The sequence below is a fragment of the Taeniopygia guttata genome, chromosome 8, assembly GCF_048771995.1.
Source record: "Taeniopygia guttata chromosome 8, bTaeGut7.mat, whole genome shotgun sequence".
Taxonomy (NCBI): Eukaryota; Metazoa; Chordata; class Aves; order Passeriformes; family Estrildidae; genus Taeniopygia; species Taeniopygia guttata.
In genome coordinates, this window is record NC_133033.1 from 3654984 (window position 1) to 3682975 (window position 27992).

Genomic DNA, 27992 nt, shown 5'->3' on the forward strand with positions numbered 1-27992 from the left:
GTTCTGCTGGTTTAGCTCATGTGTTTGTGCATGAAATCAACACTAAACTTCTTGCTGCTCTTTCCTGAGTGCCCTGCCCTGCTCTCAGCATCCCACAGGCTCCAATTCAGCAGGTTAATTGAACCCTGTTGAATTACCACTGTCTTTAGCTGAACACCATCTTTCTATTAACCTTCATTTAGTTTTGCACCAAACAAGCATTTGAGTCTTTATGGGAAAAGAAAACCAAACAAAACCAGAGCCATAGAAACAAAGAAAACCCAAAAGCACGCACACACACACAAAAAAAACCCCCCGCAAAAACCCCCAAAAAACAACAACAACAAAAAAACCAAACCAAACCATTAAAAAAAACAAAACCAAAAAAACCCAAAAAAACAAAAAAAAACCAAAAAAACCCCAAAAACCCCAAAAAAAACCCCCAAAAACCACCAAAAACCAACCAACCGACAACAAAAAAAGAGACCCAAAAAAAACCCTGCCAGCACAACATTGGTGTAATACTAAACCATCCAGCTGAGAGAGCAGAAGGTGTAATAGACAATTCTACTTAAATCCTCTTCTAAATCCTGCCTTGTTGTGGAGATCACTGGGTACAACCATCTCTCCCTAAAGCTCTGGATGGAGACCCCTGGAGTCCAGGATGAGGTTTTTGAAACACTAATTTTAAGGAGGACCATGAGAAGTCATTGCTGTGGAGAGAAAGAAAATTTTCTGTTCCCCATGTCCTTGGTGGCAAGGATGCAGCGAATGGTGTGGGGATTAAATATCCATTGTGTGGATATAAATTCCATATAAACCAAGAAAATAATCAAGAAACCAATACCTAGCAGGGATTTCTGTATTTAGGGGCAGAAGTAGAGGTGATCAGAGAAGGGGAGGATTGCACTGATATTCTTTGATGTGTTTTTACTTGAAATATGAAAGTGAGAGGAGAAAAAGAACATGATGTTGATTTGAGTCAGTTACGAGAAAAGACCAAGCCTTTGCACAACACCCTCATGTCTCAAAAATGTTATATAAGCTCTGAGAAAGGACAAATTTGTAGAGCAAACAGTAGATATTCTTTAAATGTAAAATAGGCTCCTAATTGAGCAACCAAAGCCTGGCTATATTGTGTCTGGATTAAATTTACAGTGGCACCAGCAGACAGATAACCCTCTTTCCTTTGCAAACAGCAGACAGCTGAAAACCCAGTGAGAGCCCTGCCTTTTTAATTTTCTTCTGTAAATGCTGATTTCAGTCCTATCTGCTTTATATAACAGTTGCAAGTTTAGACACAAACCCAGAAAATGCCAGTGCTCTTTTTTTTTTCTCGATTATGCATGGAAAAAGTCCAGACTGTTTCTTCATTCTTGCCTTTTCCAACACAAAGGACAGCAACGAGCTGAATTTCTGCCTAGAGAATTCTCAGCACAGGTGTGCAGGCAGAGGGATAAATCCCCTGAGCAGTGCAGAGGGGAGCAGTCATTCCCCAGTTTGAAATGTAGGGGTTTGTTAATTCTCACATTACTGCTGTGCCTTAAGTCATCAGCTCAGTTTGGTTTATTAGCAGGGAGAAATTCTCTCTGTTATTCTGCTCTGGAAAATACATTCCCTTAAATTCTAAGCATAGCTATGGAGATATCTCCCTGAAGAGTTGGTGAGCAAGAATGACAAGCTGCAGCAGTGTCAGGGAGGTCTTTTCCTTTCAGCTGTGCCTTCATCAGCAGCTCCAGGAGTGCCTGGCTCTGTCCAGTGGCACAGCTGAGCTGCAGACAGAGCTGTGGCCTTCAGCTGTTGCCTATGGAAATGATGGTCTATAATTATGTTTCTTTTCCAGCTAACATAACTTCCTAGCATAGGGATGCTCCTTATTCTCTGAGACACCTCTGTGGGAACCCCCAGGTGCAGGGATCTAAATTATCTTCTTCCTATCCTATTTCTTAGATCTTGAAGAAATAAAATCCTGAGAGTGTTCTGTAAGGGACTGAGGGAGGAATGCAGACACAGAGAAACCAGGATTAAGTTCTGATAGCATCAAAGTCTGTTATCTTTTTGCATTTGCTTTTTTATTGTGTATCCTTGAATCCGTATGGTTTCGTAAATTTTCCCTTCCTGATGCATATCTCTTTGTTCCTTGAGAAAAAACCAGCTGAGGATGTCTGTATTGTTGAATTGACCTCATCAAATTCAGCCCACAGCCTTTAGGAACTTAAAACAGAAAGTCGTGGAGTACCTGCACAGTTTCTTGTTTACTTCAGAAAATCTTATAGGTTTAATAACAGATGTTGTACTGGTTTATTCCTGAGCTTTCTGAAACCATCCTTGCAGAGGGAAGACTGTTCAATGTGCTACATTTTGAATTAACAAGTTAATCTATAGCTTCTTGCTGAAAGTGAGGGGAAGCAATTACTGGCGTGTATTAGATCACTTTAATTTCAGGTATACATTCAGATACATCTTCATTGGCCCAAGGAAGGACTGGGGTTTGGACAGAGAGAGGCAACAGTGATTAGCCAAAGCAGCCCGAGCTCCTTTTCCTCATGAAGTTTAATCAGTGCCTCTCTTACATGACATGTTTCAAAAGCCCTTCATTACTCCTCAAAGACGCCTGGTTCTGTGACAGTGCTGACTGAGCTGTCCATGGCTGCTGCTCTGCAGGCAGGACCACTGACATGTCCAAGGAGGTGCCATTCCCAGAAGTCCCAGATTTGGTAGTTTTGATGCCAATATGAAAACGATTGATGATACAAACAATTTAAAAAGAGTTTTCCAATCATTCTCTGCCACAACCAACCCCAGAGCCCTCTCACACAGAGCAGCATTGCCATTTGCTTTTTCCCCAATTTTCTTCCTGGCAGAAATGTTTCTTGCCTGGAGTTACAAATTGGGTCCTCTGGATTGCTGGGATTTGCCTCACTTTGGGGTGAAAGTTTGTCAAGGCAGAGCAAAGGCTCCCTCCTACCCTGGCAAAGCAGAACAGGCTGCTGTAGCTGCACATCCCTCCTGCCTCTCCTCTGTGGTGTCTGCAGAATTTCTCAGTGCTGCAGGGCATTTTCAGCTTTGTGTCTAAATGCTGCTGGAGTTGCCACCTCATTTGCCAGACTGGTGACCAGACCTGCATCCCATTATTCTTCCTGGTCCCTTCCCTCACAGCATCCTCAGAGCTCTGCACTTTCTAATGACTCCTACACTTTCTAATGACTCCTACTTCTGTCCTCCTTTTTGGTCCCATGGTAAAGTGAGGACAAAGAGAAATTAATGCAGATGAAAATCATTCAAAGAAAAAAAAATTCAGAAACTGCTAATGTATGTGGTGGAATAATGCAGTGTGAATTTTCAGGCATTACAAACAGGGAGGGCAATTTGTTTTATCTCATTCTACTAGTTTTGCAGAGCCATGGGCTACACTGGTTGCAGGGTGTTCCCTGTGGTAACCTGCTGCTCTGTTAGCATATCCCTCTCCTCAGACCTCATCATCAGCTGTGATTTATCTCACTGTGCCACCCCATTCCTGTAACCCACATACATGAGGCTGAATTTAGCCATTAATCTATAAATTTCTGGATTTTATTGGCTGAGTGAAGAGTCTGTCATAAGAAAATGTGAATTATTTAGAAATAATATTTCAAAATGGAGCAGGTAGAAAGCCCCCAGGACTGGGAGAAAGCAGCAGCCTTCTCCAGCTGCAGTCACTCCTTAGTGGTTTGGATTTCTCCAGCACATGTGAATCATTGTGTGCACTGTGCACGAGGTGAGCACCCAAGCTGAGGGTGTGTGGAGGTGCCTGAGGAGAGGAACAGGAGTGTTGCATGTTATGGTTGTACCTATTTGCAGCAAATCTTAGTGGTTTTTTTGACCATGGAGCCTCCTTTTCCTGTTGGTGCAGAAAAGCAGCAAAAGCCACAAAACTGGGAAACAGTGGAGCTGCTTCCTAGGCAGAGAGTGGAAATCCCTGGAGGGAACCAGAGCAGGCATAGAAGAAACAGCCTGCTTGGGAGCACTCTGCCTGCTAATGAAAGGGAAAACAGTGAAGAGGGAGTGTGAAGGGGGATTATTACTGAAGCTTTCACACCTTTTGCAGAGCTCCTGCTTCTCTATTCAGATATTTGATGATCTGCTGACTCATGGAATTTGAGGAGTTACTCTTTTCCATGGCATGAAATGAGCAGGCGTGGGGGCTTCTTCCTTTTCTTTTTTTAACCAACCATTTCCAAGGTTCGGCTTTCTCTGCTTGTAGTAAACACCCTAGTTTTAAATTCAGTAGTGTAAGGCATCCATCTCCATCTTTTCCCCCTGCCTGCTCTGAACGGGGAGCTTTTGGATGCTGGAAAAGATCTCTCACAGATTGCAGCTCGCAGTTGGGAATGAGGAGGAGTGATGGGCACTGTGCTATTCTCACATCCCAGTGTGCTTTCTGTAATGTGAGAGGATTATTACTGATGCTCTGCTGGCTCTATTCATTGTTGTGAATGAATTATGCTTTTAAGCTGGGCATTAGCCTAAAAATACCTCCAGTAACATAAGTGGGGATTATTATTACTGGTTGTGTTTAGGGCTGTTCTTCAGAGCCCCACAAGAGGGGAGCCCATTGTGCCAAGCTCTGTATGTGAGATGCTCCCTGCCCCAGCCAGTGTCTGTCTAAAACCATATATTTTGGGTGGGGTTGAGGATAAAGCATCCAAATGGGAATTACACACAGCAGAGACTTTTCTGCTAAAGAATGTAAGGAAGACTGACATCTTCTTCCTCATGATGCTCTGGTTTGTCTGGAGAAAGGAAAGCATCTATCCCCTGCCCTGGTCCGGGTTTGTGTTTTGTGGGGAAGAGTCCTCCCCCCAAACATTTTAATGCCTGTCTTTATCTGCTCCTACTGGCTGCAGCTTTGTTTGCTCCCCATGGGCTCCCCTGGATGTCACAGGACTGTGGGGTGAGGGCTGGTGGGGCAGCAAATGCAGTGAGTGCAAATGCTCTGCAAGTCCAGCCCTGTTATCCTCTTCAGTTTTGTCACAGACCTTTAATGCTGAATTATTGAGCATGGAAATGCATTTCACCATAAAGAGCATTTTAAAGAAGAAAGCAAGGAGTCAGCTTACTCAAGGCATTGCTGTTGGATGGCTTTTGGGGGAAGCTGTCGGGAGGATGAGGCCGTGTGCTCTCTCATTTGCAAAGATTCAGTTGCTGTCTTGTTTCTCCCATCATAAAATTGTCTCTCTGAATTTTCCAGGTGGATGCATCACAGGGGCTGGAATGTAGGCTGACAGGTAGAAATCAAAAGCAGCATGTCTTAGTGATGCTTCGTCAGCTGTGAATAACAAGAAACATTCGGGGGTTTGTTCTGGAAATCCAGATGCCATCCAGCGTCAGCTCTGGGCAAACCTTGTACTATGTCACAGGCAGAATATTTGCTGTGCCCTGGATTTTGCTTCCACAGACATTTGCCTAATCTGTCTGTGTGGCAGCTCTAAATCAGGTGTCAGCTGCTGTCTGAACTGAGATCTCCATTGCCCCTGCAGCCCAGTCCAGAGGACAACACTGAACATGTCCTGGGCATGATTCGTGCTCAGTTCTTCACAACTTAGGTGACTAATTGCATGAAGTCAGAAAGCAAACACAGACTCTCCAGAGCATTATGTATTTGCATAATGATGCTGATAAATAACCCAACAGTGGAGAGGATGAGACCTGCAGCAGCCACTCAGAGCTTGGGAGTGACCTCCCCACCCCACATATTAGGGATAACCTGTCCCTTTTCCAGCCACACACCCATTTCCAGTACAGTCTGTGAGCAGGGGTCCAAACTCATGTTACTCTACTTGTGTATGTAGGTTTGTAAATAATCTGAAATTACTCAGCCTGCATATTTTGGATATAGTGATATATGTGAGAATACAGAGATCTAATAATTGGAAGAACAGTATTTGGAGGTTTATATAAGTGTGCTGCATGCTGCAAACTGCACTTGTATCACTGGGTATTAAACTGGATATTTTGTTTGACAGTGCACTTCATAATGTATTATAGGAGTAATATTTTATCAAGAGCTCAAGTACCAAAAGGAGTGCATTCCCCACAGGACTCTCTTCCCTTAATGTGCTTAAGGTTGTATTCAATATTCAGGAAGCTCCTTGTATTCTAAATTCAAAAGGTACCTCTTCAGAGATGTAAGAAAACAAGCTTTTGTTCCTCATAAATTCCATATCAATAAGCCAGTGGTAAAAAGTTAATTAGAGCAGCCTTTCAAACTCCAGGCTTCAGCTGGTGAAAACGGGAGAAAAAAACAATGAAATACACGATAGTGCTGTGCAGTGTCTTCAGATAAAGATCATTAAAGTTTCTGACAAGGCTTTGATGCTGAAGCTCTGCCTTGCTCGTAGCAAACACCCAACTAAAGCAAATCCTCGACCTGTGTGACAGGCCCTGAACGTTTCCATTAGCATGGCATCATTCTAATGCATTTAGTGTGTGTGTTTAATGCTAAATGCATTAGCACTTAATGTCAGGAGCTCCAGACCCGCTCAAGTCAAGGGGTTAACACAAATTAAGAATTGCAAGAGAGATTTGTCACTCTTTATAGCTCTGTGTTAGGAGTTCTAATTTCATTACTGAAGCTACTCTGCAAAGAAAGAGTATTATTTTTGTGTAAGGCTCTTTTTCTTTCTTTGGAAAATAGAGAGCAATTGCCCTGCTAGCACTTGGTTTCCCAGTAACACCTCCCAAGAAGCCTCACTGTAGCATCATGTAAATAAATGCAGTGACAGAGTAAAACCTACAGAATACACATTACCTAAGAAAATTTAGCTACCTAGTTCAACTATCAGGTTAACATTAACAAATCAAGTTGAGAATGGACATCTGTGGCTAAAGGTGGGCTTTTGTTTTGTTATTCTGTGTAAATCCAGGCCATTTTGGACTTCAGTAGCATGGGACAGTGATGCCAATCCAGGCTACAACTCCAGGGAACTTCCCTCAGCACCAGGTGAGGGTTAAGCAGCTTAACCTTTCCATTTGACCTTGCCCCTGTTGGTGTTTGCACTGATTCTCACTGGGGATCAGCCCAGGTGGAAAATAAAATGGGAGGGGGATCTGGAACAACTCAGGAGCTGGGTCAGAGCTGGAGGGAGCACAGAGGGATGGGAGTCACTTTTGTCACATTGCTGCTGGCTGCTTGACTGCACAGAGGTGGTTTTATTATTCAGGGTGCAGTGAGGAAGATGCACCTGGTTTCTTTTCCAGCACTGCAGAGTGACAGGGATTTGTTGCCTTAATAAGAATTCCTGCTAGCAGGAGTGTTAAAGTCAATGGGACTGCAAACAGAGAGCAGAGAATATGCCAGGCTCGGTAGGGTCAGGATCAAGAGCTGTTATGTTGATTGACCTCAGGAAAAGATTATTTTGAAGGGGTTTTTAAATGTCTTTAATTAAAGCGTGTATTTAGATGAGTGGAGTTTATGCTAATTACACTTGTATGTCACCATCCTTCTTGAAAAAGTTTTAGAATTCTTAAAAACTTGAGTTTCTCTCAGTGCTTCAGTGAGATGGTGCTGGGCTCATCCCCAGAGAATGGCAGTGAGGGAAATGTTTGTTTAACCATTGCCAGTGTGTCAGAGCCCAAGGGCACCAACAGCCCCTGACTGCCCTGACCAGGGCTGTGGACATTCTCAGTTCAGTCAGAGAGAAAAAGAAAGAGATTTCTGCCAGGCTAAGCCTGGGGAAAAGTCTGTGAGGGATGTAAACAATCTATTATCTTGCTTTCCATTCATATTGTTTATAGACATGTTCTGCTACACTGACCTAAGTCCAGTGTACCAATCAGGTGAAAAGTTTTTACTTTAAAAACAATAGAATTAATCTTCATGATGTTCTCTGTAAAAGAGAGAGGTGCTTTTGAGTGAACTTTCATTTACTTTCTGAAATTGTAGGAGCCATTTCACCCATCCCTGGCTCAACAGTGTCACAGGGGCTCCCTGCAGGCACCTGAGCCCAGGGCTCTGTTCCAGATCACCCCTGGTCCCTGCTGAGCCATGTCACAGGATAACATGGCAGGAATTAAGGTGCTGTTTCCCACTTGGTTCCTGTTCAGAGACCTTTGCTCGGTTTTCCTTGAGGACAAGTTCTTCTGCTTGGTTCTTTGCTACACTTGGAGTGTCTTGTCCCTGATAGAGGTGCAAGTATGCTTTGGTGCTTTGTGCAGCAAATTTGGCCTGCTGGCTTGTGGGCCAGGTCCAGCCTGAGCAATATTTCTGCATGATTTGTTAACTTTTCTCCACGGAAGGTGTAAGAAGTTCTGTAGGAGCAGACTTCTCTTGCACCCTCCATCTGTCTTCAACAGCTCCTGCTGAGATCCAGGTCTCAGAGGGTCTGATCCTGCTCTTGTCACTCTATGAAGGGTGTCCTCAAGATCCCAATAATTTGTTTTCTCCTATCACTACCTCACTCCCCTGCCCCAGAGCCTCCTGGCTGCAGCCTTGCTTCACACAAGGACCAGTGACAATGCAGGGCCTTCAGAGGGGTCCAAGCATCCACCTCTCTAACTCAAAGCCATGTATTTCCCTTCCCTTTCCATCCATCCTTAACCTTTCCAAGTACTCTTGCCACCCTCCCCTTTCCATAAGCTTGCCAGCACATCCCTGGGATTATGGCCACAAGAATGAGTTGCTCCAGGGAGAGCTGGAGCAGAGCTGCACCCCAAGGGCAGAGCTGGCTGTGGAGCAGCTCGTTCCCTGTGCTGCTGCACTGCTCAGCCTGCAGCAGTTTGTTCACATAGCCCAGCACAGCCTCATTAACCCTGCCATGGCCCCCGAGCATCCTGCTATCAGATGAGACAGTCCAACATTTTCTCTGTGTGCAGCAGCTTGAAGTGGTTTTCTTAGTCTGAAAACCAGCCACCTGATCAGCTGTTAGCTTAGGTGCTTGACAGCAGTGATAAAACACCTATAAAATAAGATGCATCAATAATAGAGTCTAAATTGACTATAGGAGGTATGTGAGCATTGAGCATCTGCTTATCCTTAATTGATTGTGAGGTATCATTTTGAAATGAGGGGAAAATCCAGCTAAAAATGTATTCATGGGAGAGAATCAGCACCAAGTGTCTACTTGGTGTGCCTTGATTTTAATGTTTCTGGCTTTCATTTTGTGAAGTGTTAGATGAGTGGATAAGCAACAGGAGTTATATGATAAGGCTGTCTGTGTTCTGCATTCACATTTGGGTGTAATTCCAGATGAGACAGAGAGCCCTGTGATTGTCACACACCTTGTGCTGGCTTTCACAGACTGTTCTGAGACTGATTTAGGATGAGGTGGAAATTAATTAACAGGTGCCAACAAACATGACTCCCTATGAAAATCTGAGTGGGGAAGGAGGATGGATCTCTGGCTCTACCACCCAATAAAAGGTCAAGAAATGGGCAGGGAGCAGGGATACCTGGTGATGAGAAGTGAGACAAAAACCTGGAGCTCGTGGGGGTTGGAACCCCACTCTCTAACAAGCCCTGTGGGATGTGGCAGCAATAGGGCATCTCCAGGACATCTTGCAGCAGGATGGATGTGAATGGATGTGAATGTCTGGGCCAGGCAGGAGTGGGCAGGAGTCTGCTCCTGGCTCTCCCTCCATCCCCAAGGGATGCAGCCCTGGCTGTAAGGCTGCCCTGGCAATCCCCAGCCCAGCTGTCTGTGCTCTATTAAATGAGACCTTTCCTTCCTCGTACGTCCCTGCTGCAGCACACCTTGAAACTGGAGAGAGTGATAAATTGAGCTCAGGCTGTTCCTTGGGAAGAATTACAGCTGTCTGAACAGCCATGTGTGCAGGATGGGTATTTTCCTTTCTACTTTGCCATTTTGAAGTGACATTTGCTTTATCCAAGCAGTCATATTAAAATCATGCATCTCAGTAGCCCTTGTTTATTAGCCTATGCAGTATCTGTAATTTTCAGACATTTTATTGTGGTTTTGTCCTCTTTATATTGTGGAAACTTTTGGAAATAAGAAATTAAAAGAACAAAACAAACCCAAAATGTAACCCACCAAACCCTGTTAAAATTCCTAATGTCATATATGCTGTACCAAGTATATAAACAGTGCTCTGTATTTCAGGGGTTTTTAATCTGTGACCTCCCCAGTATAAATCTCAATAGACAAATTTAGATCTCAACACAAAACCAAATTGCTTGCTGTTTATGAAATGCATATATTTATGTTGTAAATGCACTCCAATAGCACCACCATTGTCAGGATCGCTTTCTTTTTGCTTATTGAAATTACATGCACATTTAAAATAGATTTATAACTGCCTTTTTCCATACCTGAGCAAAACCTGGCATTTCACTAGCTGTGCCTTTGATAGTCAAGACTTCTGTAGATGTTTTCATGATTTCTTTCTGTTTAGTGGAAACAGGAGCTGTTTATTGTGATGGGTTTTATTTTTTTGCATCTCCAGCTAAAATTGCATCTACTCAGTTATGTCAGTGCCATAGTTTTGATTTATTAAAAACACATGTAGTTTGAATGGAACCTTGTAGATATAGATAAATGAGAACATTTATTTATTTTTAATATGCTTGTAGCAAGCAGAATCTAACACCAAGTTTAATTTTGCTTCTAAAACCTGAATTTATTGAATGGCCAAAACACTGTGGCTTTGCTGTCACTTGTGGTGCCACTCCTCAGTGAAAGTGGGGAGTGTGCCTGGTGTGACAGGGGTGCCTCCCTCAGGGCTGCTGGGTCCTGCTGCTCTCCCCTGGCTCTTCTGGGTGCTGCTCTTTGTCCCAGGACTGACAGTGGGGACCAAACTTGCTCAGACTCTGCAGAAATTCAGCTCAGCTCCAGACTGACTTGTCAAACCTTTATTCATCTGTGACAGAGCAAACACAACCTCAGGGACTTGGGATCAAGCAGATGGAAAGGAGTTTAACCCCAAAACACTTCCAACTAGAGTTCTTCTTTATACAGCATAATCCTCTTATGCCTCCACCTATTTCTTATCTCACTCAGTGGTTGAATATTTTGTTTGCAAAGCTTGCATGCAGGCTTCATTTATATTGCATACTCTGTTCAGTGCACACTGTGTGTCTTTCCATGCTGGGGTTGTGCCTTTCCCAGGCTGGATGTCCTCATCCCTGCAACATCACAGAGCCTTGGGCAGACCTTGGTTTGTCCTTGGACAGCTCCTTCTGCTTTTTATTGCTCAGGGAGTGTTTGGACAACACCCTCAGGCACGTGGTGGTATTAGGATTGTCCTGTCCAGGGGCAGGAGTTGGACTTGGTGATACTTTGGGTCCCTTCCAGCTCAGGGACGATTTTATGATTAGAGGATATTCTTAAGACCTTCATAGAAATGTTTTTACCTGTGCAAGAATTCACCCAAAGAAATGATTGTGGCTTTTTTCTTCCTTGTTTCCAATACCCTGTTTGCAGCAGGTGCTTCTTGGTGTGCACAAGTCTTTTTGGGGTCGAGGGCTCACTGGTGATCCCAGGTTCATCCAGCATCAGCTGGAATGAATAACTGCTCTGTGCAATCCAAGCAAATGGAGGGGCTAGGATGTTCTGGCAGAAATGAGACTGCATCTGTAAATTACCTTGCAAACTACATCTGAAAGGTGCTAAAGAAGCACCCCTACAGGGATTATTAATGCATAGAAATAAAATGAAATTTTGGATGCTAAATAACAAAACAAAACCCAATGACAGATATTAAAGCCATTGTGGAAAGGCCATGAATCAGTTGCAGGCAATGGGTTGGAACAGAGTGTGGAAGTGCTGGAATCACATCTGCCATCAGGGAAGCTGTACAGTCTTGTTTCCTGACTGCAGAGGGAGAAGCTTTGATCACACCTCTCACTGAAACACTAATTTCTTAAAAGATGACTTAAAAGCCAGCATGAAATTTAAAAAAGAATGGGAGTTTATTACTTTGAAATCTTGTTTTAAATGTTGGTCTTCTTTCTTTCTTAGTAATATGCATTTTAATAAAAGTAACTTATAACCCCTAGGATTTTGATTCTGTAAGTTGATTTCATCTTTTCTTCTTGCTTACCTGTCAACCTCATTTCATCAACTCTTTAATGTAACATTTATTTCATTAGTGAGTAGTGACTAAGGCTGGGGTACTGAAACCGCTGGGGTTGGATTATGTAGTGCTGTAAATCAGGTCAAAACAGTACTTGGATACATAAAAGAAATTCTGCTTGTCAGGTGGGTATTTACCCTGAGCTTTAATTCAGGGCAGTGGGAAGCTTTTAAGGTAATCTCTCATTCACTGCACTGGGGTTCTTGGAGTGCACAAAGTGGATTTCTACAGCATGAAACCAAGTCAGAAGAGACACTCCAGGAGTTCACCTAATCTGTCTGCTAATGGACACTTAGCCCACTTAAACCCAGCCTGGGCTGGTCTGAAACAGCTGTCCCAAAATCCAGGCCACAGCTGTTAGTTCAGGTACTGCCCTTGGCTTGCTGTTGAACATCAGGCTGGGAAAGAGCAACCTGGTGGGTTAACTAAGCTAGAAACACATGAAACAAAATGAAAAAAACATTTGAATTTATAAGGATTTGTTCACCCAGAGTCTGAATGTTGATTGGCTCTGATGGTGTGTTGGGATAAGGAAATGAATGTTTGAAATAGTGACCTCCTCCTCAGCAGAAAAATGGAATAACCAGAGGTGCTCTGAGGGAGAAGGGCAGTGATGTGCAGTGGTGTCAAACAAAGCTTGCTTGGGTTGGTCCTTGGAGGTCAGGAAGGGTTCAAGGGAAAAAAAAAAACACCTGTATGGGTTGGGTTTGTGTCCAGCCCTTTTAGATTTGGCTGTGGGGACTGTGTTTTGCTGTTTGTTTTACCATCTTCAAATGCCAAATGCTGAGAGGTATTAGGATCTGTTGTTTTGAACTGAGATTTCTAAATCTGCAGAAGGAATTATCTCCTGGATATTGTCTCAGACTCAGGACAGTGTAACATTCTGGCTGACGTGTTAAGTGTTTTATCAGGATGTCACATCTGCAGCAAGCACATTTCTTCTGGGCTTGAATACGTGTGAATCCCTGATAATGCTACAAGGGAATAAGTGCAGGAGAACCCGTGTTAAGTGACATCTCATTTCTGCCTTTCACTTAGTTAAAGCCAATAATAGGCTGAATAAGGAACAGATGTAAGCTCAGATATGCTGTGTAAGTACTTTCAGTGCTGCCAGGTGTGTGAATATGGGGAAGCTCTGGGAGATCTGAATAACACCCATGCAGGTTAGCTGCTATCATACCCTGATATCAGATCTCCAGAGCAGCCCTGGGATAGAGCTTTTCTATCCTTAAAACTTCAGAATTTCAATATTCCAGTGCTGGTGCACCATTGGCATTGAAGGGTTCAGAATTTCCTTGTGTGTGAAAAGTAGAAAAATCTCATCCAAACTCCCAGAGACTTGGAGTCTCCTCCCATCCCTGTCCCAGAACTGGGATAACAGAATTTATTTAGACACAATTACTAATGTGAAAAGATTGTACCCCTCAAAATACAGATCCATGCCTCAGAACTGAAACTGCTTTCCCACATCTTCCTTTAAATGTTTCAGTGCTTTAAATACAGGCCTGAAGATACAGGCTGGGGGGAGAAATGCATGAAACTTTATTTGGGAAGTCTTTTTTTTTTTCACTTGAACAAAAGGGTCTAGGAAACACTGAGAAAGAGGAGCTGCTTTTCCTCTGAAATTAGAGAAATCAGCATTTTTTTAAAGCAATCCATCTTGCCATGCTGTAAAACCCCAGTGCCTTTCAATGGAAAGGACTGGAACTGACAGGGCTGTATTTTAGGATGTGCTATTCCAATAGTCTGTCTGCTGTTACAGAAGTACAGACATGACCAGTGGTGAATCTTGCCCTTCTTTTTTAAAGACAATCAAAGAGTGAATTTTCTGGGGCATATCTGAAGAATCTGATAGAGAAACTGTCACTGTATTGCCCTCTGAGACATCAAATGCTCCTGGTCAGGAATTGCTCCTAGAGAACCTTGTAATACAAAACCTTTGAAGGCTCCTTCCAACATGACCTATCCTAAATCCCAATTCAAAACAACCAAAATCACTTGGTGACCCTGCCTGGGAGCCTCTTCCCCCTCCCTGACAATTTCCCCTTTTGCAGGTGTGGACATTAGAAACTACTGACTTTGTAGGAGCAAAATTTCTGTGCTAACCTGAAAATCTGGCCTTGCTTGTGATATTCAGCATTTCCTCATTTATCATCATTCTAGGTGAGATGTGAAGGACACCTGAACCTCTACTCTGTCTTAACAGATCACTTGGATTTTTGAAAAGATGCTGAAATTCAGAATGCATGAGTTGACATTACCCTGCTCCCCTGAGAATAGACACAAAGGCTGTGTTTCATGTGAAGAAGGCCCTTGCTCTGAGTTTGTCTTTAGGGTTTGCATTCCAGTTGGATTGCTGCTAAATAGTCCTTTTTTTTTGGTTCAGGCCTGGGAGAGGGAGGCCTGTTGGTAAGTTTAGCAGTAGCTGTGTAAGCTTTATTTTTACTTGGCTGTGTTATTTTGTTCTTATGACTGTTGCAATCTCCTGCCATCTGGGGGCTTCTGGACCTGCTTCAATAAATCCTATTTGCTTTTCCTGTTGCTCTGAGGATTTTTGCAGAGGGAAGGGGAAGTGGATGTTTTATGCAGTGAACTCCAGGCTGCTGAAGGAGCATTTAGACATATTTTACTTGTTCTTACGTGAAGTTGTCGTGGTAAGCTGCCACAGAGGACAGCCAAGGAAGAAACTGGTGACTTTTCTTAATTGACAAGCTGACATAAGGTGAAAGGGAGCTGCTAATCCCCTTCCTGCTTTTCCACAGCAGAGCAGTGCTGCTGGATTTTGGGAATGTGTGTGTGCTTTTGGGTGGATCAAACGGCCAGGAACCCTCCTAGAAAGTACCAAGTGGTGCCTGCTGAGAATGCCACCTTCCAGAGGAACCATCACCAGACTCTGCAGTGCAGGGAGATTCCCAGGAGAACCTCTTGTGTGCTGTGGTCATGAGCTTCTGGAAAATCCTTGCAGCAGAGGCCTTTCTTTGAAAAGTCACCTCTTTCCACTTACACATTGCTGGTGTGGCTTTTGTAAAGTGCTTGCACTGTTCTAAGAAGTCCTTATTTATAAGTTTCTGTGTGAAGCCCCAGTGTTTTACACAGCAATTTTCTCTCCCAAGAGACTGTGAAATGACTCAGCCCAGCAGCACTCTGTGATTCCAGCATCTCCATTTAGGTGCTAGAGGATGTGTATGATGCAACGTTTCATTTTACTTTTTGGTTTACAGACTTATTTTCACTTGGCACGTTACTCATCTCTCCCCCTCTGTAAACACACCACTGGTGTAGATTTCCTCAGACCAGTTTTTCCTCTCTTTGCTTTTTTGCCCTGCTGATGGTCCTGCTCAGTATTCTGTGGCCTTATGGTCACCTTTGGTCTGGCTGGCACATGGTCACTGTATCAGCAACCCCCAGTTTCCAAATTGCCATGTTTAATAATAGTGGTTTTGAGATTCAGCTTTGTCAACTTCTGCTGTTCCCCTTGACCTCCTCATTTTCCTGGGAGGTTACTGGGAATAGCTGCATAATGGGAGAATATATGAAAAGAAATGCAAGTGGCATTTATTGCTCCTCTGACGAAGCTTCAATTGTAAATGCTGGTTAATGGGGATGTAGCTGCTGTCCAGTGTGCTCTCAGTTAGCTGGTGCAGTGCATGCCAAACAGATCTGTGCCTTTCCTGCTGCACTGCAAAATAATTCACATTTGCTCTCAGGAGTGAGAAACAAGCTGTCCTTACCCCTTTAGAGTAATAATCCATTCAGTATGCAGCTGGATTAGTTCGAGTGGTTGGGTTAAAGAAACCTTTTTGTAAGAAGAAATAACCCTACTAGGTACATAATTAGCTTCTGCTTTCCTTTTAAAGACTTTAATCCCAGGGTTTAGTCTTTTGGGCCTTGTTTTAAAAACATAGGTATTCCAGGCATTCTCTCAGTGCTCTTGCAAGCTCCTGATGTGGTTCTGATGCCCTCTTAGCCACAAGTGACACAGCTTCAGCTTCAGCAGGTCCACAAGAATGATAAAGAGCAGCCAGACGTACTGATTCCTAATGGGAAATGTTAACTGAATGGAAGTGAGTGTTCCACAGTTGATGGCAAGGCCAGATCCCAGATCTGGAGTTCTCTGTTTGGCTTCACGCTTCTCTGTGGGGCAATTAATCATCTAATTGAGCTCTTGTTTCTTGTTTGAAAAAGCTACACTTTGCACCACTCTAACCAAGGCGATTTCAGAAAGCTTATTAGGAGCATCAGATTTGTGTCACATTATATTTGGATCTCAAATATTACTTGAACATGTCTCCTTTTTTTTCAGGGGCAGAGAAACAGGAGATTGCAGAATTGAGCACCCCTGAAGATCTGTCTTCCATCAGTCTGTGTAACTCTTTAAGATCATCCTCTCTTGCTTGCCCAGCACCTGCCCAGGACAAGAAAAGGGACCCCAATCCCTTTGTCCTTTGTGTGCTCATGATCACACTGAGATCATCTACAAACAGGTTTCACTGTATGTGTAGGGCCAGAGAATCAATAATTGATCACAAGTCCAGAGACACCTGCCAATGATCGATTTATAAATCCAGTCCATATTGTGTGAAGTCTTTGGGGATAAAAGAGTTTTATACATGAAAACATTCACTTTTCTTCTGAGTGGGGTAAAGCTGTTTTCACCTCAAATGAAAATCCTGGGAGTGTTGGTGGAATTGAGCCCATCTTTGAATGATCCTCTCAGCAGAGTTGCCAGGCTGACATTTGATTATCTCTGAACAGCATTACCCCCACTCCCAAATGAATTGCTTACCCATGCCTTTAGCAACACCCTGGCTGAATTAATTCAACTGTCCCTGGAGTGCTTCCAGCAGAGACAATTCACTGGTAACAACTAAGTGAAAGCTTCCCTTCCAGGATTTTAGCTCAGGATTTTACCTGGCATGCTGTGCTCTTCCTGGGGTACATCATGGTGGCATTTGTGTCCTGGGCTGCACCCAAGGGGTGTGGAAAGGTCCAGGGTGGGGGCTCTGCCCCTCCACTCTGCTCTGGTGGGACCCCACTTGGAGAGTAGCATACTGTCACTATTGGAATGAAATGAGTGCACAGAAGCTTGGTAAGATCAAAAGAAAAAGAGCAAATTTTATTTTTGACCTCACAATATATAGTGAGCAGGATGAAATTGCCACTTCTCCTTTTAAAAATCAGGGCAACAGCATCCAGCTCTGGGTGCAGCTGGGTTGCTGGGCTGGTTTAATAAAGGTGGAGCAGCATTCCCACCTTCAGCATGTGGATCCCAGCCTGTCCATGGCTCTAGAAGCCAGGGCTGGCTGGTTACTGTGCTGCTCAAAAACTGTGGCTGGCCTAAACTCTTGCTTGTATCCAGGTAACTTCAGTGATCTCTTTGTTATTACTACCCTGAGCTCTGTCTCTGCCGAGAACTAATGGGACCTGAAGGCAGTGTTGGGAAAACCTTCATTGTCTCACAAGGAGAAAGCCAGAAAACAGCTTCTCCTCAGATCACGTTTCCCTTCAAAAAGGCTGGGATTAGATCCAGCTTTCAAACTTTATGGATAATGCTCCTGTCTGATTTGTCATTTGTATCTCTGCCATTTCTATTGGCAGAGCATCAGGTCTGAAAGAGCCTCTGACCCAATAAATGCATGAATTATTTAAGATGTGAGCTAATTTTCTTCAGGCATTGTAATAGATCAAAACATGATAGCAGCACAGAGGACTGTTTTCTGGAATCCCACTCAAGTATCCTTTAAACATTTTAAATATATTTGCATTATGGTCAATTAAAAGGAGCTGAAACAATGCTAATAGTGGATTTCTTATTACTAATGCTTTTAAAGTTCCTAGATTTGTGCTTTATGCTTGAGGGTAAAGCCCCACCTCTAACTAATGAGAGCTAAGAAGAAGCTTCCCTGTGGGCAGATTATTCCATAACTGCTGCATGGCTGCTGGCTTGTCTCCCCAGCTCAGGAAGGGCTAACATCCTGCCAAAGTCTCCTCTAACCTCTTCCCTCAGGGCATTGTTTATTAATTCAGACAAAAACCTCTGAGAATAACGCAAAGCAAAGCTGCTCCTTGAACATCACAGCCTTTGTTCCATGCCCTCTGCTGTATCTCCTCTGCAGCTGTAGGGGAAAGCTCTTTAGTGCATGCTCATCTCAGTCTCTCCAGGTTTTATTCCAGCATCAACCATTCCCTTCCCATCTGGATCTTCAAACTGCAGGGTTGGTCCTGGCTGAAGTGGGCAGGATCCTGGACAGACAGCCTGTCCATCTGGGCTGATACACTGTCAGAACCTGAGGTATTGATGATCCTGAGATTGTAGAAAGTCTCTGTCTTTCTGCCCCACTGCCAAAGAAGAAGCCATAATTCCTCTGTGCTGGTTTCAAGGTTGTTTATTCTGTTTATCTCTAACATGTTCTGCTGCCCTGCCGCAGCTCTGTCCTGCAGGGCAGCGTGTGGGGCTCTGCCCTCAGTGGGATGTTACAAACATTAAATACTACAAACTACCTGTGCTGGATTTACAATAACGTGCCAATATCTGTCACCTACGTTGGACAGTGTGTCCCCAGCCTAAACCAACAGAAAAATGCCAACACTACAGTGAAACATGGAGGGCATAAAGAAGGAGAAAAAGGACAAGGCACACACAATTTCCTCCATCTTGGCCCCTTTGAACCCCTAATCTAGAATCCTAAAATTTTACTTTTGCATCCATGCCACACTTAATTATTACTTATATCAAACACTCAGAGCTGGTAATTCATCCTGTAAGATTGAAAACTCTTTTCCATGGGCAGAGATCACAGACAGTGTCTCTGGGGGCTCTGTCCAGGGGGGTTCCTGACCCCTGCCAGGGTCCCAGACCTGCCAGGGCAGCCAGAGGGAAGCCCTGGATTCCCACAATACACCCATTTCAGTGTTTCTTTTTTAGTTATCAGCCAAAATAATGAAATGAATACATTAATGTGGGCATGGAATTGTTTCAGAGATGCATCAGTAAAAGTAGGGATGTCTCTGTATATCCAAAGCCTTGTTCAGAGCCATCGTCACCTGTGGCTGTGACAAATGCTCCTGGTGGTCCAGCACTCCATGCCATGGGAACAACTCTTCCAGCCCACAAATACAATTATTAGAAACCGATTTTCATACCATTATTTGAATGTTTTGCTTGACATGCAGCTTGTCTCTAACTAGGGTTCACATTTATGACAGCTGCTCACTTCTAAAACTATAAAGAGAAAAAGTGCATTCTAATTTAATGATAGAAATAATTTAAATTTTTATAAGGGCTACTTCAAATCTCTAACTGAAAAATCTTTATAGACTGCATGTGATCTAGTTTTAACACAAAGGGGATGTTAAATAAATTTTTTTCTTTTTTTTTTTATTTTGGAAAACTTAAAGCAATCAATAATTGGCTCTTTAATAGAGCTGAAACTGCTGATTTTTAACCTGATTTCAAAGCAGGTTTGAATACAGAGAGCAATTCAAAAATTCTTGTGAGCAGCAGTTTTAGTAGCTGCCATAGCAACAAGTAGAGTATCCAAACCCTTGCTCCCCTTTGGGGGCTGGAAATTCCTGGAAAGGACAAGATCTACAGAGATTTGGAGTGAGTTTTGCAAACACAACTTGCACTGGGACAATCCCTGGGAAAGCAATCCCAATTTTAACCTGGAAATCAGGGAGACATCAGGCATCTAGAGATGGCAGAACTAACTGAGAATAACAGGGCAACTTTGAAAAATTAAATGTTATATAGGTTTTAATGCAATTTGTGTAGTTTTCATGGAATGATCTGCATCATTTCTAGTATCTCCTGGTTTGATTTTATCTGTATGTTTTGTCTCATCTGTCTGTGCATTTTGGAAGCCTTCATCTCCATTCTGTCACTTGTGTTTTATCTTATTAATGTTTTCACTGCCATGTTGCTCTGCCCTTACAATAATGTAGGAAAGACAGAGGGGAGAGCTCTGAGCAAGCTGCACATTTTGAAAAGAAGAGAGTTTGAGATATTCTGCTGCTTCTGGGACCTCTGAACTTCTGCAGGCTCCTGGAAGCCAAACAGAACTGAATTTCAGAGCTGCCCTTATCTTAACAATAAGCCAAATCAGAACTCGAGATCTTAATTAACGTTTCTACATTTTGAGTTACTTTTGTGAACACAATAGAGCTGATTATTACTGAAAGCCTCCTCAAAGAAGTTAAATTAATCTGATAAATCAATGTGGCCAATGCAGATAAGTCTGCTGGAGTATTTTCAAGCTGTACCAAGGATCTGTCAGAAAGAGTAATGGATGTATCAGATTTTCAAAAGTACACATTTTGGAGGCAGGGAAGAGTAAGATAAATGACACACACCAACTCCATTAACTTGCATGCTGGGTAACATGAGGCTGCAAATGTGAAATTAAACTGGGTGTGCAGAAGCAACTTGAGGACAATAATGGAGAATGGAGAAACTGCTGTGAGTGACAACTCCAGAAACAGATGGCAAAAAAGGAGAAGGGATGTATGGGAGCAATGGTGTGACATTGGTGCTCCTTCAGGTGTATCCAGCTTAATAATAATAATAATAATAATAATAATAATAATAATAGTAGTAGTAGTAGTAGTAGTAGTAGTAATAGCCTTGCTGTGAATGAAATTCCCTCCCCAGTCTCAGCCAAGTATGTTGAAGATCATTTGCTAGTAAATTCATCATAAACTGAGGAATTGGAAAGGTCTCAGGCTGTGGTTACTGCAGGCTGTGGCCTGCTTCATGCTTGTAGCAAGCACTGCAGTTTGCAGGGAAGGTTCTTACCACTTTAGGGGAAAACTTGGCATCTTATTCTTGTTTAAGATCATCTTTTCACCGTGCCAGCACTCTGCTGATAGGGGGTTTTGGATGCCAGTGATACATGAATGGAGATGTGAGATAGAGTAGCTATGTTTATCAGAAGTGAGGAGTTCCCACTGATAAAAAAAGACATTATTTCTCTTTCTTATGTATGAGGCCACATAAGCAAAGAGAGGAGGGTTGTGTACACAGAAGTGTGAAAAAGAAATCCCCAAAAGAGTCTAGCCTGAAATTAAGAGGGAGAAAGAGGGCATACCTAGAGCCAAGAAAAAAAAAGGAAATTGCAAGGTATTAGAGGAAAGTTGGAGTTGCCCTCCCAACAGGCTCTGACTTGGGGGTTGCATCCCTGACCTCCACTAGTGTCAAATGTCAGGCCAGAATGGCCTTTTCAATATTCTCATAAGCCTTTCTGACATTAAAGGATGGCAGATAGGCTGGAAAGGACTTCAATTAGCACAGGAGGTGCTGTGTGCTCACAGAGTGCTGGCCCTGTGCATCATTTGGGGCACTACTCCAGATTCCTCCTGCTGGACCACATACATCTCTCAGCCCCTGCCCACAGCTGCCTCCTCCTCCATGGCCTGCAGGAGTGGTTGTGTTGTTTATAACAAATAAATGTAGTCAGATTTGAATATTTGTTCGATTTTTTATCCTTGGTCTATTTTGGGACCCCATTGACTCCCAGCTTCCAGCTCCAACTTGGAGCAGGGAGTATCAGAAATCTCACAAGGGTCTCAAGACAACCAGTCCAAAGCATTTGTGTTTGGACCAGATTATCATCCACAGAAACCTTTGGGAAGGCAGCTCTCACAATTCCCTTAGGATCCAACCAACTGTGCCTGCTAGCTTTGTGGAATAGTCTGGTGATTTAGGATAATAAAAAAAATTTCAGAGGAACCTCAGGAACTTTTGCACAGAGCAATCCTCAGACTTGGATCTGAATGAGAAGAAACTGCATCCTCTGCAAGGCATGCTCATGTTTCTCTCTCTGGAGTTGGGGGACAGGGAATGAGAATAGGCAACTTGTTTACAAGGTTTTCTTCTCTTTCAACTCTCTGAGCAATTTATGTCACCTTTTTTCATTGGAGATGCTGAGACAGACTTGCCAGCTCAAGTTGAAAGATAAAATAAAACAGATGAAGGGGGTGGAGGAGGGAAAGCGTTCCAGCTTTGGGTTTTGTTTTTTTTTTCAGTTCTGTACAATGATACAAAAAGTGGGTTATGAACTAAAATATTGAATCACAATTCTTCAGGCAGTTTTATACTTAAATCATAGTCTTGTCAAGTCTGTGTTTGATATGGTTTAATTAATGCTTCCCTTATGTTGTGTTTGATTTTGATGTGTGTGTGATAGATTCCCACCACCTCAGGTGATCAAAACCAGGCATTTGTCAGTGTCAGAGCCTGCGCCGAAGCCTCGCTCGGCTCTGTGCACACCCTGGATGTGGAAGGTGGTGCTGGGTTATTAGAGGAACGTGAAGCAGCTATTAAGAAATCACCTACAGTAAATGAAGCCAGTCCTGTTTTCATTAGGCTGCACAGAAACCAGGATCAAATGAGTTTGGCAAGGGAAGTCAAACTGAGTACGACATGCCCCGCGATGGCAGAGGGCTCTTCACAGCCTGTAGCTTTGCATTTGTTAGCAAGGTTTGCTCACTCTTCCAGTGCAAAACCCTCATTTTCAGCAATCACCAGCTGAAGGGCCTTGTTTTTAATGAGACAATGTTTGCAAACACCTTTATTGTTTGAGACAATCCAAAAGGAAGGAAAGGAGACGGAGCATGTAATTGTTCTCTTAGGGCTGGTGGTGGGATGCTGTTTACTGAACAAGGAGTTAGGAAGGAAGCTCAGAAGTCTCGTGGTTGGGATTTGCTCACAGATGGAGCTGGCAGTGCCAGCAGAGCCTGGGATCAGCTTCAGCCAGCAATGGCTCTTTTTTCTCCTGTTTCCCTGGGTAACCTCCTCAATCACTTAGGATGCACCATGGTATGTCACCTTCCGCTCCTGGCTCGCTCCTTCTGATGTTTCAAGCACCCTCAATGCTCTTAATTTCCTTAAGTGTTAAGGAAAGTAATACCTGGTATCTGTAAGGTAGTGCTTGATGGGATAAAGTACTTTGATAAGCCCTTAATTATAAGGATTCTTGTAATTTGTTGACTTCCCTTCCCAGCAACAGTGAGATGTTTCTACCACGAGGCCTTCTCAGCGCTGTCATTTGACATAATTCTGCTGATTTCATTAACTTTCACTGGTTTTTTGTTTTTTTTTTTTTTTTTGCAAGTCGATCACAATGATTGATTGACTGGGGAAATAGGTTTTATCATCCTTAGTCTCCAAATTGAATAGTTGTAGCAGTTGGATTAGGTTAATCCTGGCAGTATCCTCCTTTGGCTGATTTCCACTGCTGAATGGAGCCGCCCCTCCTGTCCCCCTCTGTTCCCCTGTGAATTAGGGGATTAAGAGAAGAGGTGCTTAAGTTTAGCCCTTGATTGACACATGGTTATGCAAATTGTGAAGGAAACCCTGAGATTCCTGCAATCTAGCTGGAATATTGGAGATGTCTTCAGCGTGAGAGTGTAAGAGAACCAGCAACACCCAGTGAAAGCAAGGCCCACTTACAGGGAATTCATGATCTTGAGCCCATTTTCAACTCCTGAAATCTTTGTAACCTTGAGATCTGTGTGCCCCCTGAGCAGCTGGAGGGAAAGGAGTGTGTTTTGAACAGGCAGGAGGCAGTAACTCAGAATGTGAGATAAACTCTCTCATTTCCACACAGACATGGGAGGTGAAAGACAGAACAAAATGGCTCTGTTGTCTGCCATGGGCTGCGAGGGAGACTCAGTGTGTGTGATTAAATAATGAATAAAATAGCGTTGCAAATGATAATGTTATATTGTAAATAATTCCATTTGTTTACCCTACTGTGGCATTGAAGTTCATCTCCCTTGGAGACTTCTCTGACTTTTGATGCTGTTTTGCTTTGCATATGCTTGATTCGTTTTTATTTTTTTTCCTTGCTTTCCTCAAAATCTTCATAAAGGATCAGGAACTGACAGGGCTAAGTGAATAATTCACAGCAAACAAAATTTTGGATGAATTTAGCATTTTTATTTCTGTAACAAATAGCCCTACACACATTCTGCATGTTTTGCACTAATTTATTGCTAAATCGGTTTTAAGTATGACTTCCCCTCAAACCACCATCAATCCTTCTACTTTTATGCAAGAGAATATAAACTCTACTCTGGAAATAGCTGGGCTTAGAAATGAGTTTATTTGTGACTGGAAAAATATGTATTGCTTTTGTTTCCTGCATGAATGGCTACAGAATTGCTAGTGGTACAAATATGTCCAAACATAATATTTGGCAATGTGAATCTCAATTTTTAAGTTATTTTTTAAATTCATATTTAAACTACTCAAGTTTGATCTCTCAAATGCTTTAGAAAGGAAACACAAAACAATCAAAAGACATCTATGTTTTCCTCTAGAGAAATCATATGGAGGAATATATTTTAAAGAAGAAATAGTGCAATTACTATTACTATTATTAGCTTGACTTCTACCTTGGAGGGCGGTATTATTTTTTTTGGTGGTGACTGCTGCATAAAAATACAAAATTATTCTTTCAGTGGATGAAGGGTGTGGACATGTATATTGTGGTTGTAGATCCCGACTAATGTTTACCCCTAAATATTAATTCAAAGATTGGAATTAAATGCATGTTGTGGATGTTCAGTGATGCAATGCATTTTAGTGTGAAGCATCTCAGAAATCCCTTTTAACTTCCTGTAGGTATCTGTGTATGTATCTGTGTGAATCTGAAAGATGTAAAGTCAGGTCAAAGTATCTGATCTGCCTCCAGACTGTGCCACTGGTCTAACAGCAACTGCTTCACTTCCACTGTCTGACAAAAATTGGGGTAATGACACCTGAATGAAGTTCCATGAGATCCATGGATGGGAAGTGCTGAAGTGAAAACATTGCACTATAAAATGCAGACATTTATCTCTGCATAGAGACTCGTGGTATTCCTGGGCATGTATTTGATTAAGTATCTCTGTCATTACTAAAAATGAGACCTGAGGTTTCTGTTTTGGTTTTTTTTGGGGTTTTTTTAGGTGCCACCAGAAGATGCATATCCTACCTGAGAAAGCCAGGAGTTTCCTAAAGTCATGAAAAAGAAGGAAAAAAACCCACAAAGTGGAGATGAAGGATGATGACAAGACAAATCAAACATCTCTTTTGGACAGAGATAAAAGTTTGTGAGATGTTTGCATTGATCCTCGCCTGGAGGTTCTGTGTTTGGAAGTTTCGAAGGTTTGGGGGAGAACTGAGGTACAGCAGTGAAGGTGGGTTTGGTTTCCTCATAGGAATTTCGGGTTGAGTAGATGCTAGGACCTGAGCTGCTCTCAGACACATCTGATGGGGCTTTGAGCAACCTGACCTAGGGAGAATGAGGACATCTACATGGCAGGGGGTGGAATGAGGACATCTCCAAGGTCCCTTCCAGGCCAAACTGTTCTGGGGCTCTGTGATTCTGTGTACTTCCTGCAGCCCAGATGCCTTTGGAATTCCTGGCTCCGGAGCCCTTCTCATGGCATAGCAGGCGGTGTTTTGTTTCCAAGCCCAGAAGGATGAGACTTGTGTAATTTGCTCTGCTTTGAGTACACAAGCTGAAGCCTCCACATGCACAGAGACCTCGGTATCAACGCCAAGATGTGGAGGTAGAAGTCGTTTTTTGTTCGTGCTCCATTCCTGTATGAAACTTTTTGAGTAACAATTAAAGGAGGGCTCTGAGATGAGCTGAATAATGGTGAAACAAAGGTACCCGCAGCGTGCTGCCTGCTCCCCTGTTGTCTTAGAGCAGCGTCTGCTGTAGCTGCTGGGTACTGTGGCAGGGAAATCTCCTCCTCATTTCCATTTCAAACTCTGCCTGCTCTGAGATGAGGATAATCAGTCCCTCGCTGCAGTTGTGCACTGCAGCATCTTCGCCTCCTGCTCCCTCTCCCGGGGCTCGCTCCTTTGCTGGCCCAGCTGTTTGTGGCTCTCTGCTTCCCAGCTGACTCAGGGCACTGGAGCTCTGTGGGAGCTCTCCAGTGTGCTCCCATTCACGGGCACTTATGTGGCTTTTCTGCTCACACATCTGCGCTTAAGGGATGGAAATTAATGTCACTTGCATAGAGATTTCTTCCAGTGATCTTTTGCAAGCATGCCCCCGTACTGTATCTCTTTGTTTGGATGGGATTGCAGAGGAGGATTTGTACATCCATGATCTTGGTGCATCATTAATGCCCTTTCTAGGAGAGCTGAGAGCATTCCAAAGCCTGGGGAGTCAGTCGTACCAACAGCAAGCTCTTCAACCCAACTGAGCGCCCTGTCTAATCTTTGGCAAGTACTTTTTCTAAAACCAGGGAGGAATCTGTACTGGAGTTGAATCTAACCCCCCATCTCTCACATCCCATTTGGCATCGGGATCACAAACCCACAACTGAGGCTTTATTCATTGTTATATGAACCTGGCAGATCTTCTACCAACTCCACTCTCCAAAATCAGACAAGAAGACGTCATGAGGGAAACTATTGGGGTCTAGAAATCAGAGACACCATAACTTAACACCAGAAAGATGCAGGGCCTGAGATTTGACAGGTATTTTTGCCAAGAGTTGTATTCCTCACATGGATGTGATGGGTGGGAACTGACTGGGCTGGCAGACTGCAGGTTCAGTGCAGTTTTAGAGGTCTGGTTCCTCTTGCCTTCCTCACCCAAACCCCAGGAAAGAAAGTGAATGGAAGAAACTCAGTGTTAGAAGGGCAGACAGGGAACATCTCAATCACATAATCAATAAGATATTTGACAGCTTTATTCATCTTTTATCACCCACAAGTTAAGGGTAACAAAATGTCTGAGGCAGCCATTACCAAACAGCTCCGGGTTTGCATGGAAGAAGCCCATTAAGCAGGAAGAGCTGTTACTCCTGCAATAAATACGTGACACAGGAGAGCAGGTAAGAGATTGGGGCCAGAAAAAGTGGTTTAGTCAAATGTGTCAGGTCACAGTGACAAAAGGTTAACAGCCTGTCACATGGCACATGCCCACAGCCACCGAGTTTTGAATGAGGGACAATAACCAGAGATGCCTTAAGGATCTTATATATGAAGGAATATGTAAAGCAGCTTAAGTCTCATTCTCTAGCTATTACAAGCTTGATCTCCTAGAATTAGACAGAAACTTTAATCGCTGTCTCACTGCTGTGCTTTGCGAGCTCACGCGTGCATTTCTGCCTTGCCAGGGATTAATGTTGCTGTTTGGTGACATCCCACTGAAAGAGTGGACAAGGAAGAGCAAGAAATATACCTGTGCACAGACTGTAATTCTCCTTCCTGAGCACTGCCCAGCAGGCCAGGCACCTATTGACAGAGCCAGCCAGAGAAACGCTTAACATCCATCTGTGAACAGCAAGGCAAGCGGGATCTACCGTGGCTGTAAGCTGCCACTCAGAAGTATTTCTGCCTTCAAGATCCGTTTTCGAGCATCAGGAACGAACCTCTTGTGGGATAGCCAGGCAGCATCCCAAGGAAGGACAGGCAGCACGGGAAGAAGGGTGATACCACATCCCACTGGGCCCAGATGCGAGGCACCCACCTCCTCTGCCCAGCGCGCCTGGACGTGCCCAGGTGCCGCCTGTTGTCTGATCACGGCCGGGCGGGGCGGGCTCAGGTGTCCCGGTTCCCACAGCCCGGTGACCGTGACGGGGGAGCGGTGGCCGTGAGGGGAGAGCGGTGGCCGGTGGGTGGCCGTGAGGGGGGCGCGATGGCCGTGAGGGGAGAGCGGTGGCCGGTGGCCGTGAGGGGGGAGCGGTGGCCCTGAGAGGGGAGCGGTGGCCGGTGGCCGTGAGTGGGGCGCGGTGGCCGGTGGCTGTGAGGGGGGAGCGGTGGCCGTGAGGGGGAGCGGTGGCCGGTGGCCGTGAAGGGGGGCGCGGTGACCGTGATGGGGGAGCGGTGACCGGCCCAGCCCCGCTGCGGCCACCCCGGGCTGGAAGGGCTCCCTCAGCAGCGTGCGGCAGGAGGGACGGGCGCAGGGCAGAGCCGCAGCCGGGCGGTGCCGACGGGC

At 43.9% G+C, this 27992-nt stretch overlaps 1 protein-coding gene across 1 annotated transcript in view; it reads left to right on the plus strand.

Annotated features, from left to right (window-relative positions):
* Positions 1-16665, plus strand: part of OMA1 (OMA1 zinc metallopeptidase) — an 87870-nt gene extending 71205 nt beyond the window's left edge. The window contains exon 9 of the mRNA XM_030278751.4: positions 16352-16665. Coding sequence (XP_030134611.4) covers positions 16352-16381 — 30 coding nt within the window. The 3' untranslated portion in view covers positions 16382-16665. The remainder of the gene's footprint in view (positions 1-16351) is intronic.
* The last annotated feature ends 11327 nt before the right edge of the window (positions 16666-27992 follow it).